This window comes from Carcharhinus amblyrhynchos, chromosome 2 (genome assembly GCF_965287045.1).
Source record: "Carcharhinus amblyrhynchos chromosome 2, sCarAmb.v2.hapA, whole genome shotgun sequence".
In the NCBI taxonomy this organism is placed as follows: Eukaryota; Metazoa; Chordata; class Chondrichthyes; order Carcharhiniformes; family Carcharhinidae; genus Carcharhinus; species Carcharhinus amblyrhynchos.
This window is the reverse complement of record NC_137325.1, coordinates 39,961,685-39,978,134: the sequence shown is the minus strand read 5'-3', so window position 1 is coordinate 39,978,134 and position 16,450 is coordinate 39,961,685. Positions and strand designations below refer to the sequence as shown.

Here is a 16,450-nt window from a genome sequence, read left to right as displayed (position 1 = left end):
TGCAGTAGGCAGTGAAGAAGGTGAATGGTATATTGGCCTCCATAGTGAGAGAATTCAAGTACGGGAGCAGGAACATCCTGTTGCAATTATACAGGGCTTTGGTGAAATCACAATATTCCAGGTGTGTGCAGTTTTGGTCTCCTTATCTGAGGAAGGATATTCTTGCCATGGAAGGGATGCAGAGAAGCTTTACCAGACTGATACCTGGGATGGCAGGACTGACGTATGAGGAGAGATTGGTTTGGATTATTATTCACTTGAGTTTGAAGAACGAGGCGGGGGGTGGGGGGCATGTCAGAAACCTATAAAATTCTGACAGGACTAGACAGAATAAATGCTGGAAGGATGTTCCTGATGACATGTGACTAAGAACCTGGGGTCACCGTTGGAGTAGACCATTTAGGACTGAGATGAGGAGAAATTTCATCTGGCGAGTTGTGAACTTGTGACATTCTCTACCACAGAAAGCAGCTGGGGCTAAAACATTGGTATGTTTTCAAAAAGGATTTTACACACACAATCTCTGCAGTACAGAAAGATGCAATTCAGCCTTTCACGTCTGCACTGACTATCTGATAGAGCATCTTACCCAGGCCCTAGCCCCATAACCAGAGATTTTTACCCATTAGAACTTATACATCTTGGGACACCTAGGGACAATTTAGCATTGTCCCTATCAATTTAACCTGCATATCTTTAGACTTTGGGAGGAAACTGGGGCACCTGGAGAAAACCCATGCAGACAATGGGAGATCATGCAAACTCTTCACGGTCACCCGAAGCTGGAATTGAACCAGGATCTGTAGTGCTGTGAGGCAGCAGTGCTAACCTTTATGTCACCATGCCGTCCTGAAGGAATTAGAAAAAGCTCTTGGGACTAAAGGAATCAATCTGAAAGTTGCAAATGGTGCTGAACCTTGTGCAATCATCAGCGAACGTCACCACTTCTGATGTTATCATGGATGTAAGGTCACTGATGCAGCAGCTGAAGATGGTTGTGCCAAGGATACTACCCTGAGAAATTCCAGCAGTGATGTCCTGGAATTGAAATAATTGACCTCCAAACACTACAACCATCTTCCTTTGTTCCAGGTGTGACTCCAACCGCTGAGGATTTTCCCTGATGCCCATTGACTCCAGCTTTGCTAAGGCTGTTTGATGCCACAATCAGGCAAATAGCTTGATGTCAAGGGTAGTCACCCTCACCTTTGGCATTCAGTTCTTTTTTTATCCATGTTTGAACCAAGGCTGTAAGGAGGTGGGGAGCTGAGTGATCCAGGTGAATCCCAAACCGACCATCAGTGAGCAGGTAATCACTAAGTACAGCTTGACATCAGTGTTGATAATACCTTCCATCACGTTACTGGAGTCAACAGATGGAGTGGTGAATAGCTGGATTGGATTTCACAGAATCTCAATACTACACTGCAGAAGAGGCCCTTCGGTCCATCAAGTCTGCACTGATGCATGAAAGGCCCTGACCTGCCCAACTAATCCCACTTGCCAGCACTTAGCCCATAGACTTGAATGTTATGGCATGCCAAGTACTCATCCAGGTACTTCTTAAAGGATATGCAGCATCCCACTTCTACCATCCTCTGAGGCAATACATTCCAGACTGTCACCACCCTATGGTTAAAATAGTTTTTTCTCAAATCTTCCCCTATAACCTCCCACCTGTCACTTTTAACTTGTGTCCCCTCGTAACTGACCCTTCAACTGCTCCCTATCCACACCTGTCTATGCCCCTCAATCTTGAACACCTCAATTAGGTCACCCCTCTGCTCCAGGGAAAACAACCCAAGCCTATCCAACGTCTCTTCATAATTTAAATTTTCCATCCCAGCCAACATCCTGGTGAAACTCCTCTTCACCCCTTCTAGTGAGATCACATCCTTCCTATAATGTGATGACCAGATGTGCACATAGTAATCCAGCTGTGGCCTTGAAGTTCCATACAACTCCATCATGACTTCTCTGTTTTTGTAATCTATACCCCAGTTGATAAAAGGAAGTGTGCTACATGCCTTTTTCACCACCCTTATAACCTACCTTTCCACCTTAAGAGATCTAGGAACAAACACACCAAGATCCCTTTGCTTTTCAAAACTTCCCAGTGTCAGACTTAGTATACTTATCAAATTACTCCTTCCAAAGTGTATCTCTTCACACTTCTCAGGGTTAAATTCCATCTGCCACTTTTCTGCCCATTTGTCTGTTTTTATGTACAGGACTCGCCTGAGCAATTTTCCACATTACAGGTACATATCAGTTGTAGCTGTATTGGAATAGTTTGAATAAGAGCACAGCATGTTCTGGAGCACAATTCTTCAGTTCTATTGCCAGAATAGAAGAGATGATTAAGTTGGAGATGGTTGTGGAGGGTCAATCATCTCAGCTGCAGGTGGAGGGATGGGTAAGTAAGTTCGCTGATGACACGAAGGTCGGTGGTGTTGTGGATGGTCTGGAAGGATGTCAAAAGTTGCAGCAGGACATAAATAGGATGCAGGACTGGGCGGAGAAGTGGCAGATGGACTTCAACGCGGATAAATGTGTAGTCGTCCATTTTGGCAGAACCAACGGGATGAACGAGTACACTATCAAGGGCAGGAGTCTTAGTAGTGTTGAAGAGCAGAAGGATCTTGGGGTCCGGGTCCACAGGACTCTTAAATCGGCCTCGCAGGTGGAGGAGGTGGTCAAGAAGGCGTACGGTGTACTGGCCTTCATTAATTGAGGGATTGAGTTTAGGAGTCGGGAGGTAATGCTGCAACTTTATAATACCCTTTGTCAGGCCTCATTTGGAGTACTGTGCGCAGTTCTGGTCGCCTCACTATAGGAAAGACGTAGAAGCTATTGAAAGGGTACAGAGGAGATTTACAAGGATGTTGCCTGGACTGGGAGGCATGCCTTATGAAGTTAGGTTGAGGGAGCTGGGTCTCTTTTCCCTGGAGAGACGAAGGTTGAGAGGCGACCTGATAGAAGTTTATAAAATGTTGAGAGGAATGGATAGGGTGGATTCTCAGAGGCTATTTCCCCGGGTTGAAATGGTTGCTACGAGAGGACACAGATTTAAGGTGCGAGGAGGAAAGTACAGAAGTGATGTTGGGGGTAAGTTTTTCACTCAGAGGGTGGTAAGTGAATGGAATTGGCTGCCGTCAGTGGTGGTGGAGGCGAACTCGCTGGGGTCTTTTAAAAGACTTCTGGATGAGTATATGGGGTTTTATGGGATTGGGGGTTATAGATAGGTCTATAGATTGGTAGGTGTTGATGTGATCGGCGCAACTCGTGGGCCGAAGGGCCTGTTTGTGCTGTAGTGTTCTATGTTCTATCTCTGCAGCTGTCTCTCAGGGTAGTGTCCTAGGCCCAATCATCTTCAGTTGCTTCATCAATGACCTTCCCTCCATCATAAGGTCAGAAGTGGGGATGTTTGCTGATGTTTTGTATTATTCACGACAACTCAGATACCGAATCAATCCTTGTTCAAATGCAACAAGATCTGGACGATATCCAGGCTTGGTTGACAAGTGCCAAGTAACATCCGCGCCCCACAAAGCCAGGCAATGATCATTGCAAATAAGAGGCACTGTAACCACTGCCCTTTGACATTCAGTGGTGTTACCATCACTGAATCCCCCATTGTCAACATCCTTGGAGTTAACATTGACCTGAAACTCAACTGGACTCAGCACATAAACACAGTGGCTACAAGAGCAGGTCAATGCTAGGAATACTGTGGCAAGTAATTCACCACCTGACTTGCCAAAGCCTCTCCATTGTCTACAAAGGCACAAGTCAGGAGTTTGATGGTATTCTTCTCACTTGCCTGTATGGGTGCAGCTCCAACAACAAAGACCAAAGAAAAGTACAGCACAGGAACAGGCCCTTTGATCCTCCAAGCCTGCGCCGATCATGATGCCTGCTTAAATTAAAACCGTATGCACTTTTATTCCCATCCTATTCACGTTTGTCTAGTTGTCCTTTAAATGCTGCCAGCGTACCTGCTCCCACCACGTCTCCAGGCAGCGTGTTCAAGTTTATCCAACCTCTCCTCATAGCTAATACCCTCCAGACCAGACAACGTCCTGGTAAACCTCTTCTATATCCTTTCCAAAGCATCCATGTCCTTCTGGTAGCGTGGCGACCAGAATTGTACACAATATGCCAAATGAAGTCAACTAAGATTCTGTATAGCTGCAGCATAGAACATAGAACATAGAACACTACAGCACAAACAGGCCCTTCGGCCCACAAGTTGCGCCGACCACATCACCTACCAACCTACAGACCTATCTATAACCCTCAATCTCATTAAACCCCATATACTCATCCAGAAGTCTTTTAAAAGACCCCAGCGAGTTCGCCTCCACCACCACTGACGGCAGCTGATTCCATTCACTCACCACCCTCTGAGTGAAAAACTTACCCCTAACATCACTTCTGAACCTCCCTCCCCGCACCTTAAATCTGTGTCCTCTCGTAGCGACCATTTCAAACCGGGGAAATAGCCTCTGAGAGTCCACCCTATCTATTCCTCTCAACATTTTGTAAACTTCTATCAGGTCGCCTCTCAACCTTCGTCTCTCCAGGGAAAAGAGTCCCAGCTCCCTCAACCTAACTTCATAAGGCATGCCTCCCAGTCCAGGCAACATCCTTGTAAATCTCCTCTGCACCCTTTCAATAGCTTCTACATCTTTCCTATAGTGAGGCGACCAGAACTGCGCACAATACTCCAAATGAGGCCTGACAAGGGTCTTATAAAGTTCCAGCATTACCTCCCGACTCCTAAACTCAATCCCTTGATTAATGAAGGCCAGTACACCATACGCCTTCTTGACCACCTCCTCCACCTGCGAGGCCGATTTAAGAGTCCTGTGGACCCGGACCCCAAGATCCTTCTGCTCCTCAACACTACTCAGACTTCTGCCCTTAATAGTGTACTCGTTCATCCCGTTGGTTCTGCCAAAATGGACGACAACACATTTATCCGCGTTGAAGTCCATCTGCCACTTCTCCGCCCAGTCCTGCATCCTATCTATGTCCTGCTGCAACTTTTGCCATCCTTCCAGATCATCCACAACACCACCGACCTTCGTGTCATCAGCGAACTTACTTACCCATCCCTCCACTTCCTCATCCAGGTCATTTATGAAAATGACAAACAACAAGGGTCCCAGAACAGATCCTTGAGGCACTCCGCTGGTGACTGACCTCCATTCAGAAAAAGCCCCATCCACAACCACTCTCTGCCTTCTGCAGGCAAGCCAGTTCTGGATCCACAAGGCCAAAGGCCCTTGGATCCCATGCCCTCTCACCTTCTCAAGAAGTCTTGCATGGGGGACCTTATCAAACGCCTTGCTGAAGTCCATGTACACTACGTCCACGGCACTTCCTTCGTCAATGTGTTCAGTCACATTATCGAAGAACTCAACTAGGCTTGTAAGGCACGACCTGCCCTTGACAAATCCATGCTGACTATTCCTGATCATGTCAAACCTCTCCAAATGTTCGTAAATCTTGTCCCTCAGAAGCCTCTCCATCAGCTTACCAACCACTGAGGTCAGACTCACCGGTCGGTAATTTCCCGGGCTATCTCTGTTCCCTTTCTTAAAAATAGGAACTACATCCGCAATCCTCCAATCCTCTGGAACCTCTCCCGTCTCCATTGACGACGCAAAGATCATCGCCAGGGGCTCTGCAATCTCTTCCCTCGCCTCCCACAGTATCCTGGGGTACATCCCATCTGGTCCCGGCGACTTATCTACCTTGATAGAATTCAAAAGTTCCAACACATCCTCCTCCTTAATATTCACGTACTCAATCCTTTCCATCTGCTGCAAATCCATAACAAAATCTCCCAGATCGGCTTCCACCGTGAATACTGAGGCGAAGTACTCGTTAAGCACCTCCGCCATTTCTTCTGGTTCCACACAAACCTTTCCCCCCTCACCTTTTATCGGTCCTATCCCTTCTCTTCTTATCCTTTTACCTTTCACATATTTATAGAAGGCCTTGGGATTCTCCTTAATCTTACTCGCCAAGGTCTTCTCATGACCCCTTCTGGCTCTCCTAATTTCCCTTTTAAGTTCCCTCCTATAGTCCTTATACTCCTCAAGATCTTTAACATCTCCTAATTCCCTGAACCTCTTGTACACCTTCCTTTTCTTCCTGACTAGGTTCAACACATCCTTTGTGCACCACGGTTCCCTCGACCCACCAAACCCCCCTCGTCTCATCGGAACGTTGTCATTCAGAGCTCTAGACACACATTCCTTGAATATCTGCCACCTTCCTTCGGTACTTTTCCCTAAGAACGCCTCCTTCCAGTTTATTTGTCCAAGTAACTTCCTGACTTCTTCGTATCTCCCCTTACCCCAGACAAACACCTTCCTAGCCTGCCTGATCCTATCTCGTTCCAACGCAATTGTGAAGGAGATAGAATTATGGTCACCATATCCAAGATGCTCTCCTACCGAAAGATCCATCACCTGCCCTGGTTCATTCGCCAGTACCAGGTCAAGTACAGCCTCTCCCCTCGTAGGCTTGTCCACATACTGCGTCAGGAAACCCTCCTGAACACACCTAACAAACTCCTCCCCATCCAAACCCCTTACCCTAGGGATATTCCAGTCGATGTTTGGGAAATTGAAGTCTCCCATCACGACAACTCTGTTATTAAAGCATGACCTACCAATTTTCATACTGAATGCCCTGACTGATGAAGGCAAGCACGCCATATGCTTTCTTGACTACCTTATCCACCTGCATTACCACCTTCAGTGATCGGTAGATACGTATGCACAAATCTCTGACTGTCAATACTCCTAAGTGTTCTACCATTTACTATATAATTCAGACATGCATTGGACCTTCCAAAATCCATTATCTCACACTTGTCCAGATTAAACCCCATCTGCCAAGCCTTCAACCAGTCTATATCTTGCTGTGTCCTCTGACAATCCTTGGCAAACAGAATTAAAAGAAAATCCTAAGACATTTTACACGTAAGTAAACTGCACGAGGGTAGCCAAGGAAAGGGTTGGCCCATTCAAGGATAGTGGAGGGAATCTGTGCATGGAACCAGAGGAAATGGGTGTGATACTAAATGAATACTTTGCCTCAGTATTCACCAAAGAGAGGGACTTGATGGATGAGAAGCCTGCGGTAGGGTGCGTAGATATTCTGTGTCATATCGATATCAAAAAAATGGTGGTATTGGGTGTCTTAAAAAAGCATTAAAATAGATAGTCCCCAGGGCCTGATGGGATCTACCCCTATCCGCAACTCCACTAATTTTTGTGTTGTCTGCCAACTTACTAATCAGACCAGCTACATTTTCCTCCAAATCATTTATAAATACTACGAACAACAAAGGTCCCAGAACTGATCCCTGTGGAACACCACTAGTCTCAGTCTTCCATTCCGAAAAGCACCCCTCTACTGCTACCTAAATCCTCTATGGCCGAGCCAGTTCTGTACCCACCTTGCCAGTCCTCCTCTGATCCTGTGTGACTTCACCTTTCATACTGGTCTACCATGAGATACCTTGTCAAAGGCTTTACTGAAGTCCATGTATACAATATCCACTGTTTTTCCCTCATCTATCATCTTCGTCACTTCTTCGAAAAACTCGAACAAGTTAATGAGGCACAACCTCCCCTTCACAAAACCATGTTATCACTAATAAATCAATTTGTTTCTAAATGTGAGTAAATCCTGTCTCAAAGAATCTTTTCCAGTAATTTCCCTACCACTGATATAAGGCTCTACAGCTGATAATTTCCTGGATTATCCCTGATGCCCTTCTTAAACAATGGAACAACATTGGCTGGCTATCCTCCAATCCTCTGGATCTTCATCTATAGCCAGTGACGATACAAAGATTTGTCAAAGCCCCAGCAATTTCCGCCCTTGTACTTCAGTACTCTGTACTCAGGGGTAGATCCCATCAGGCCCTGGGGACTATCTATTTTAATGCTTTTTTAAGACGCCCAATACCACCATTTTTTTGATATCGATATGACACAGAATATGTACACACCCTACAGTAGGCTTCTCATCCAACAAGTCCCTCTCTTTGGTGAATACTGAGGCAAAGTATTCATTTAGTATCACACCCATTTCCTCTGGTTCCATGCACAGATTCCCTCCACTATCCTTGAATGGGCCAACCCTTTCCTTGGCTACCCTCTTGCAGTTTACTTGCATGTAAAATGTCTTAGGATTTTCTTTTAATCCTGTTTGCCAAGGACTTTTCATGACCCCTTTTCGCCCTCCTAACTTTTTCCTTAAGTTCCTTCCTATGTTTTTTACATTCTTCATGGACTTCATCTGTCCTGAGCATTTTAGATAGTATGAATGCTTCCTTTTCTTTGAATGAGATTCGTAATATTCGTTATCCAGGGTTCCTGATAATTGCCAAACTTATCCTTCATCCTCACAGATACATGCTGGTCCTGAATTCCAATCAACTGGCATTTGAAAGATTCACACATGTTGGATGTTGATTTACTCTCAAACAGCCTTCCCCCAATCTATACTCTCCAGATCCTGCCTGGTGTTGTTACAGTTAGTCTTCCCCAATTTAACACATTTGCCCGAGGACCACTCTTGTTCTCATCCACAAGCACCTTTAAACTTTTGGAATTATGATCATTGTTCCCGAAATGCTCGCCTATTGAAACTTTGATCACCTGGCCTGGCTCGTTCCCCAATATCAGGTCTAGTTGAGCAATTTACATACTGTTTCAAGAAACCCTCCTGAATGCTCCTTACAAATTCTGCCCTATCCAAGCCCTTAGCAGTAAGTAAGTCCCAGTCAATATAGGGAAAGTTTAGATCATCTACCACAACATCCCTGTTTTTGCATCTTTCCAAAATCTGTCTGCGTTATCTGCTCCTCTGTTTCCTACTGGCAGTTGGGAGGCCTGTAATAAACCCCCAATGTTGTGACTGAACATTTTCTATTCCTGAGCTGTATCCATATTGCTGCACTGCCTGAACCCTCCATACAGTCCAGCTGTGATATTCTCCTTAGTAAGAAGCTCACAACACCAGGTTAAAGTCCAACAGGTTTATTTGGTAGCAAAAGTCATTAGCTTTCAGAGCGCTTGCTGCTCTCTCATCAGGTGAGTGGGAGTTTTGTTCACAAACAGGGCATATAAAGACACAAACTCAATTTACAAAATAATAGTTGGAATGTGAGTCTTTACAGGTAGTCAAGTCTCAAAGGTACAGACAGTGTGAGTGGAGAGAGTGTTAAGCACAGGTTAAAGAGATGTATATTGTTTCCAGACAGGGACAGTTAGTGAGGTTTTGCAAGCCTAGGCAAGTCGTGGGGCTTACAGATAGTGTGACATGACCCAAAATATTCTCTTTAACAAGTAATGCAACTCCTCCACCCCTTTTACACCCACCTCTATCCTGTCTGAATTATCTAAATCCTGGAATGTTTAGCTGCCAATCCTGTCCATCTTTCAACCAAAGTCTCTGTAATAGCAACAACAACATAGTTCCAGGTATTAATCCAAGCTCCAAGTTCATCTGTTTACCAGTTATGCTTCTCACATTGAAACAAATGCACTTCAGACTGCCGGTTTTGCTGTGTTCAACCCCTGCCTGCTCTTTCTCCTAATCTTACTGGCCTTAGTCTGTAGTTATTTCTCCTGTTGACTTACTACTTTGTTCCCACCCCAATGCCATACTAATTTAAACCCTCTCGAGTGACTCCAGCAAATCTACTGGCCAGGATAATGGTGCTCCTCCAGTTTAGGTGTAACCTGTCCTTGAACAGGTCCCACTTGTCCCAGAAGACAACACTTAAGAAGCTTGACACCATTCGTTGGGCCAAAGGGCCTGTTTCCTGGGCTGTTTTTATTCTTTGTTCATTCAGGACAAAGCAGCCCACTTGATTGGCACCACATCCACTCCCTCCATCGCTGTTGCTCAGAAGCAGCAGTGTGTACTATCTACAAGATGCACTGCAGCAATTCACCAAAAAATCTTTCAAAAGAATTTTTCATCTAGAAGGACAAGGGCAGCAGATATATGGGAACGCCACCTCCTGAAAGTTCTTCAAGCCACTCAGCATCCTGACCTGGAAATATATTGCTATTCTTTGCAGTTGCTGGGTCAGAAGTCCTAATTCCTTTTCTAATGGCATTGTGGTCAACCCACAGCAAGAACTGCAGCGTTTCAAGATGGCAGCTCACCACCCTTCTCAGGAGCAACTAGGGATGGGCAATAAATGCTTGCCAGCTAGCGATGCCCATGTCCCACAATTCTGAATTGCAAAAGACTGTAGTCCATGTTTTTACTTTGGCTTTTTCTTTTCTGAAGCAAGAATGGTTTAAACTGTTGTGTGACAGGTTTGTTGAGTTATTTTGGTAGTAGTTTAAATGATCTGGCATGTTCTGACCACATTTGTTTACAGCAGTCTGTCCGACTGCCAGATGGAAGTCAATACAATTTTGGGATCCTAATTTCATGTTTGTTTCTTGTGGAATTTGTGCTTAAATTCATTAGGCTGTACAAAACCATTTTTATTTCAAATGAACGAACTGACAATCTTATCATTCCTTTTAAGATCCAGATCCAAAGTTGGATATTGATGAAGTTAACAAAGAATTCATGAAACAGAGTGAAGAACTGTATGACTCCTTAATGAATTGTCACTGGCAACCCCTGGATACAATTACATCAGAAATTCCCACTGCAGTATAAAACAATGTGAAATATACTTTTGTAAATGCTAATTCTTGAAAGTATCCTGTAGGGCTATTTTGATTTCCAGCAGGCAAACAGAACTTCAGGGACCTATAATTTGATATTTCAGTCTTAAACTAAGATCTGATTTCTTACTGCAATTCATTTTCAATACACTTTGGTTTGGATCTTGTATTGGTCCTTTCATAGTCTCTTCTGCTAAATAAAGTTACCTTCCATGTATATGTATCTATTACTTTTTTATTCATAAAAGTAACTTGGTTGAAGAGCCAAGTGTCAGTAGTTTGTGGACCGGAGCATGGTTAAATTAAACAAGTGATTTCTCCTCTCACCACCTCCTGTATATGTGGTGGCATATTCCCCAACCCCTCTGCTTTGGTATGATCTAATTTTCTGTTAATAACTCCACAGCAAACTCTAGAACAAACTCAGAGTTTGTGTGTGCAAATTGGGTGTGAGGGTTGGCATGAAGTCTCCTGTGTACTAGCACAGTAAAAAAGAGGAATAGACGAAAAATAATTACCAGGGCAAAGACCACAGCGCAAAGAATTATTGTTTCATATGAATGCCGAATCAGAATCCAGTGTGGTATCCCTTCATGGAGATTAGCAGGCCAATACTGTATAATTCATTTTCCCAGTGGAATTGACCACACATGAAATTGGCACACGTAAATCAGTCTTGTAGGTAATAGTACTGAAATTCCAATAGAAACAATGCAGATAGGGCAGGTTTTCATTTTAGGCACAGCCTTTATTCTGTTACTTGTATGAGGCAAACTGAGTTTTCAGTACATCAAGGCAAACTAACTGGTTCTGCAACTGTCATGTTGCATGACTCCCATCTTTCCACATTTTCTTTGACAAAATGTTTGTATCTCTTGCCTGAGTCCTCAAGATGATGAAATATTTCAATTATTAAGACTTAAAAGGGTAGTTGCATCTATTCTAGCAGATGACTAGGCCCTGATTGACCAGACCTGGCTTATGAAACACAGATTGCCATGGTTTTCTTTGAATTTGGACTATATTGTCCACAGGGGATTGTTGGTTTTTCTTCAGAGATAACTATGTGTGAGTTTACATGATAACTGCCACATCAACTGTCCTTTTACTCCAGCATCACACAGACATAAAATAGAATCCCTCCAGTGCAGGAGGCAGCTATTCAGCCCATCATGTCTGCGTTGTTCAAATCCCACCCAGGCCCTATCCCCATAACCTCACATATTTACCCTGCTAACCCCCCTAACATTAAGGGGCAATTTAGCATAGCCAATCCACTTAATCAGCACATCTGGACTATGGGAGGAAACTGGAGCACCTGGAGTAAACCCACGCAGACACGGAGAATGTGCAAACTCCAGTGGCCCGAGGCCAGAATTGAACCTGGCTCCGTGGTGCTGTGAGGCAGCGGTGTTAACACAGTACCACCAAATAACTTTGGCTATTTTAAAAAGTCTTTGTCCAGTGTTAATTTTATATGTAAACATCCTAATTGCTAATTTCTATTTTTGTGCGTGTGGTCTTGATTTGATTTATTATTGTCACATGTATTGACATACAGCATGCTATGCAGACAAAGCATACCATTCATAGAGAAGGAAAGAGTTACAGTCATAGCTAGGGTGCAGAGAAAAATCAACTTAATGCAAGGTAAGTCCATTCAAAAGTCTGACAGCAGCAGGGAAGAAGCTGTTTTTGAGTCGATTGTACATGACCTCAGACTTTTGTACCTTTTTCCCCAAAGGAAGGAAGTAGAAGAGAGAATGTGCAAGGTGTGTGGGGTCCTTAATTATGCTGGCTGCTTTGCCAAGGCAGCAGGAAGTGTAGACAGAATCAATGGATGGGAGGCTAGTTTGTGTGATGGATAGGGCTACATTCACGACCTTTTATAGTTCTTTACTGTCTTGGGCAGATCAGGAGCCACACCAAGCTGTGATACAACCAGAAAGAATGCTTTCTATGTCCTCTGACACTTGAAGAATGAAGTAGGAAGATGTGTGATTAGGGAATGAGAAGTCTCGAACTGTATGCTGTTACCACCTATAAATAGCACCAAATATTGTGCTGAATCTTATATTATTTCCTTGCATGTTATTATACCACACTAAGGAATTCTCATACAAAGGTTCTTCTACTTTACAGGTTAGATACTTGGGCCTTGTAGAAATACAAATTAGAAGCAGGCCATTCGAGCCTGCGCCAGCATTCATTTTGATCATGGCTGATTATCAAATTCAATATCCTGATTTCGCCCCTTCCCCCCATATCTTTTGATCCCTTTCGCCCCAAAGCTAAATCGAATTCCTTCTTGAAATCAGATAACGTTTTGGCTTGAACTACTTCCTAAGCTAGTGAATTCACCACCCTCCTCATCTCAGTTCAAAAAGGCTTACCCCTTATCCTCAAACTTTGACCCCTAGTTCTGAACTCCCCCACCATTTGGAACATTCTGAATCTACCCTGTCTAACCCTGTTAGAATTTCAGAAGTTTCTATGAAATCCCCTCTCACTCGTCTAAACTCTAGTGAAAAACATCCTAACCAACTTAGTCTCCCCTCATATGATAGATCTGCCTTCTCAGGAATCAGCAATGACATATAGCAATGACATCCTTATCAAAAGCCTTCAGAAAGTCTAAATAAACCACATTCACTAGTTCCCCTTGGTCAACTCTACTAGTTACATGGAGAAGATTCTACTAGTTACTTGGATAAGATTGTTAGAGATAGGATCTGTACACATTTAGAACAGAATAGTCTCATTAGCGATAGACAACATGGTTTTGTATGTGGGAGGTGATGCCTCACAAATTTGGTTGAGGTTTTTTTGAGAAGGTGACAAAACTGATTGACAAGGGAAGGACTGTGGAGGTTGTCTACATGGATGTCATCTAGATGGATTTTAGTAAAGCATTTGAAAGGGTCCCTCATGGCAGGCTGGTGCAAAGATTAAATCTCACGGGATCAAAGGTGAACTAACTAGATGCATACAGAACTGGCTTAGCCATAGACGACAAAGGGTAGCAGTAGAGGGGTCTTTTTCTGGTTGGAGATCTGTGACTAGCGGTGTTCATGATGTGGAGATGCTGGCGTTGGACTCACCTGACGAAGGAGCTCTGAAAGCTAGTGGCATTTGCTTCCAAATGAATCTGTTGGACTTTAACTGGTGTTGTGAGACTTCTTACTAGTGGTGTTCCGCAGGGCTCTGTACTGGGACCTCTGCTGTTTGTGACATATATAAATGATTTGAAAGAAGATGTAGCTGGTCTGATTAGTAAGTTGGTGAACAACACAAAGATTGCTGGAGTTGCGGATGATGAACATTGTCAGAGAATACACCAGGATATAGATAGGCTGGAAAATTGGGTGGAGAAATGGCAGATGGAATTTAATCCAGATAAATGTGAAGTGATACATTTTAGTAGATCTAATCCAGGGGAGAGCTATACCATAAATGACAGAACCATCAGGAGTATAGACACACAGAGGGATCTGAGTGTGCAATCACAGATCCTTAAAGGTGGCAATACAGGTGGAAAAGGTGGGGAAGAAGGCATATGGCATGCTTGCCTATGTTGGATGGGGCATAGAGTATAAAAGTTGTTGCAGTTATATGGAACATTGGTTAGGCCACATTTGGAATACTGCGTCTAGTTCTGGTCACCACATTACCAGAAGGACGTGGAGGCTTTAGAGTGCAGAAAAGGTTTACTAGGATGTTGCCTGGTATGGAGGGTCTTAGCTATGAGGGTTGTTCTCCCTGGAAAGACAGAGGTTGAGGAGCAACCTAATAGAAGTTTATAAAATTATGAAGGCCATAGATAGGGTTAACAGTTGGAAGCTTTTTCCCAGGTTGGAAATGACAAACACAAGGGGTCACAAGTTTGAGGTAAGGGCCAAGGTTCAATACAGATAGAACATAGAACAGGACAGCACAGTATAGGCCCTTCAGCCCTCGATGTTGTTATTGACCCTGTAATCTGCATTCAAGTTTGTCCTACCAAAATGAACCACCTCTCACTTATCCACCTGCCACTTTTCGACTCAGCTCTGCATCTTATCAATGTTTCTTTGCAGCCTACAAGAGCTTTCCACCTCATCAGCTACTCCACCAATCTGGGTGTCATCAGAAAATTTATTAATCCACCCTTCAGCCCCCTCTGTCAAGTCATTGATAAAAATCACAAATAACAAAGGACCCAGCACTGATCCCTGTGGTACTCTGCCTGGCTTCTGGTCTGAAAATTTTCCCTCCACCACCTGGCTTCTATGAGACAGCCAGTCACTTATCCAATTGGCCAAATTTCCTCTATCCCACACCCCCTTACTTTCTTCATGAGCCTACTATGGGGAACCTTATCAAAGGCCTTACTAAAATCCATGTATACGACATCAACTACTCTACCTTTGTCTACACACTCAGTTACCTCAAAGAATTCAATCAAACTTGTGAGGCAAGACTTACCCCTCACAAAACCGTGCTAACTATCCTGGATTAAGCTGCATCTTTCCAAATGGTCATAAATCCTATCCCTCAGGACCTTTTCCATTAACTTACCAACCACCGAAGTAAAACTAACTGGCCTATAATTACCAGGGTCATTCCTATCTCCTTTCTTCAAGAGAGGAACAACATTTTCCACTCTCTAGTCCTCAGGCACTATCCCCGTGGACAGTGAGAACCCAAAGATCAAAGCTAAAGGCTCTGCAATCCTATCCCTTGCCTCCCAAAGTATCCTAGGATGTATCCCATCTGGCCCAGGAGACTTAGCAACCCTCAGGCTTTTCAAAATTGCTAATACATCTTCCTTCAGAACACCTACCTCCTCCATCCTATCAGCCTGAATCACACACTCATTCTCAAAAACATGGCCCCTCTCTTAGTGACTACTGAAAAGATATGCGGGGTATGTATTTTACACAGAGGGTGGGGGTGTGTGCCTGAAATGCACTACCAAGCAAAGTGGTTAAGGCAGACATACTAGGATCATTTAAGACTTATTTAGATAGTCACATGAGTAGACTGGGAATAGAGGGATACAAACGGATGGTTTAGTTAGGAACACTTGATCAGTGCAGGTTTGGAGGTCTGAAGGGCCTGTTCCTGTGCTGTATTGTTTTTTGTATATGCTCAAAGAATTCCAATAGATTCGTCAAGCATGATTTTCCCTTTTTAAATCCATGCTGACTGTCTGATTATACCACTGCCTTCTAAATGTTGAGTTATGAAATCAGTGATACACGAGTAGAGTGATTCGAGGCTCATTCGTCTATAGTTCCCTGTTTTCTCTCTACCTTCCTTTTTGAATAGCAGGCTTACATTAGCTACCTTCCAATCTGTAGGAACTGTTCCAGAGTCAATAGAATCTTGGAAGATGACCACCAATGCATCCACTATTTCATAGAGTCATAGGCATGGAAACAGGCCCATCGGCCCAATTTGTCCATACTGCTTTTTTTTTTGAAACCCCCCCCCCACCGCAAGCTAGTCCCTATTGCCCACATTTGGCTCATATTCCTCTATATCCATCTTACCCATGTAACGGTCTAAATGCTTTTTTTTTCCTCCAGGGTCACTTAAGTACTCTAGGATGTAGATTATCAAATCTTGGGAATTTGTTGGCCTTCCATTCCATCAATTTCCTCAACACCATTTCCCTACTAATATTGATTTCCTTCAGTTTCTACCTCTTAATGAACCCTGTGCTCCCCAACATTGATATG

At 43.8% G+C, this 16,450-nt stretch overlaps 1 protein-coding gene across 2 annotated transcripts in view; it reads left to right on the top strand.

The window, feature by feature from the left end:
- Positions 1 to 10,944, top strand: part of LOC145353879 (tRNA selenocysteine 1-associated protein 1-like) — an 81,493-nt gene extending 70,549 nt beyond the window's left edge. For both annotated transcript variants that reach the window (XM_080204813.1, XM_080204802.1), the window contains one exon: positions 10,583 to 10,944. In XM_080204813.1, the coding sequence (XP_080060939.1) occupies positions 10,583 to 10,719 (137 nt within the window). In that variant the 3' untranslated portion in view covers positions 10,720 to 10,944. The remainder of the gene's footprint in view (positions 1 to 10,582) is intronic.
- Positions 10,945 to 16,450: the final 5,506 nt, after the last annotated feature.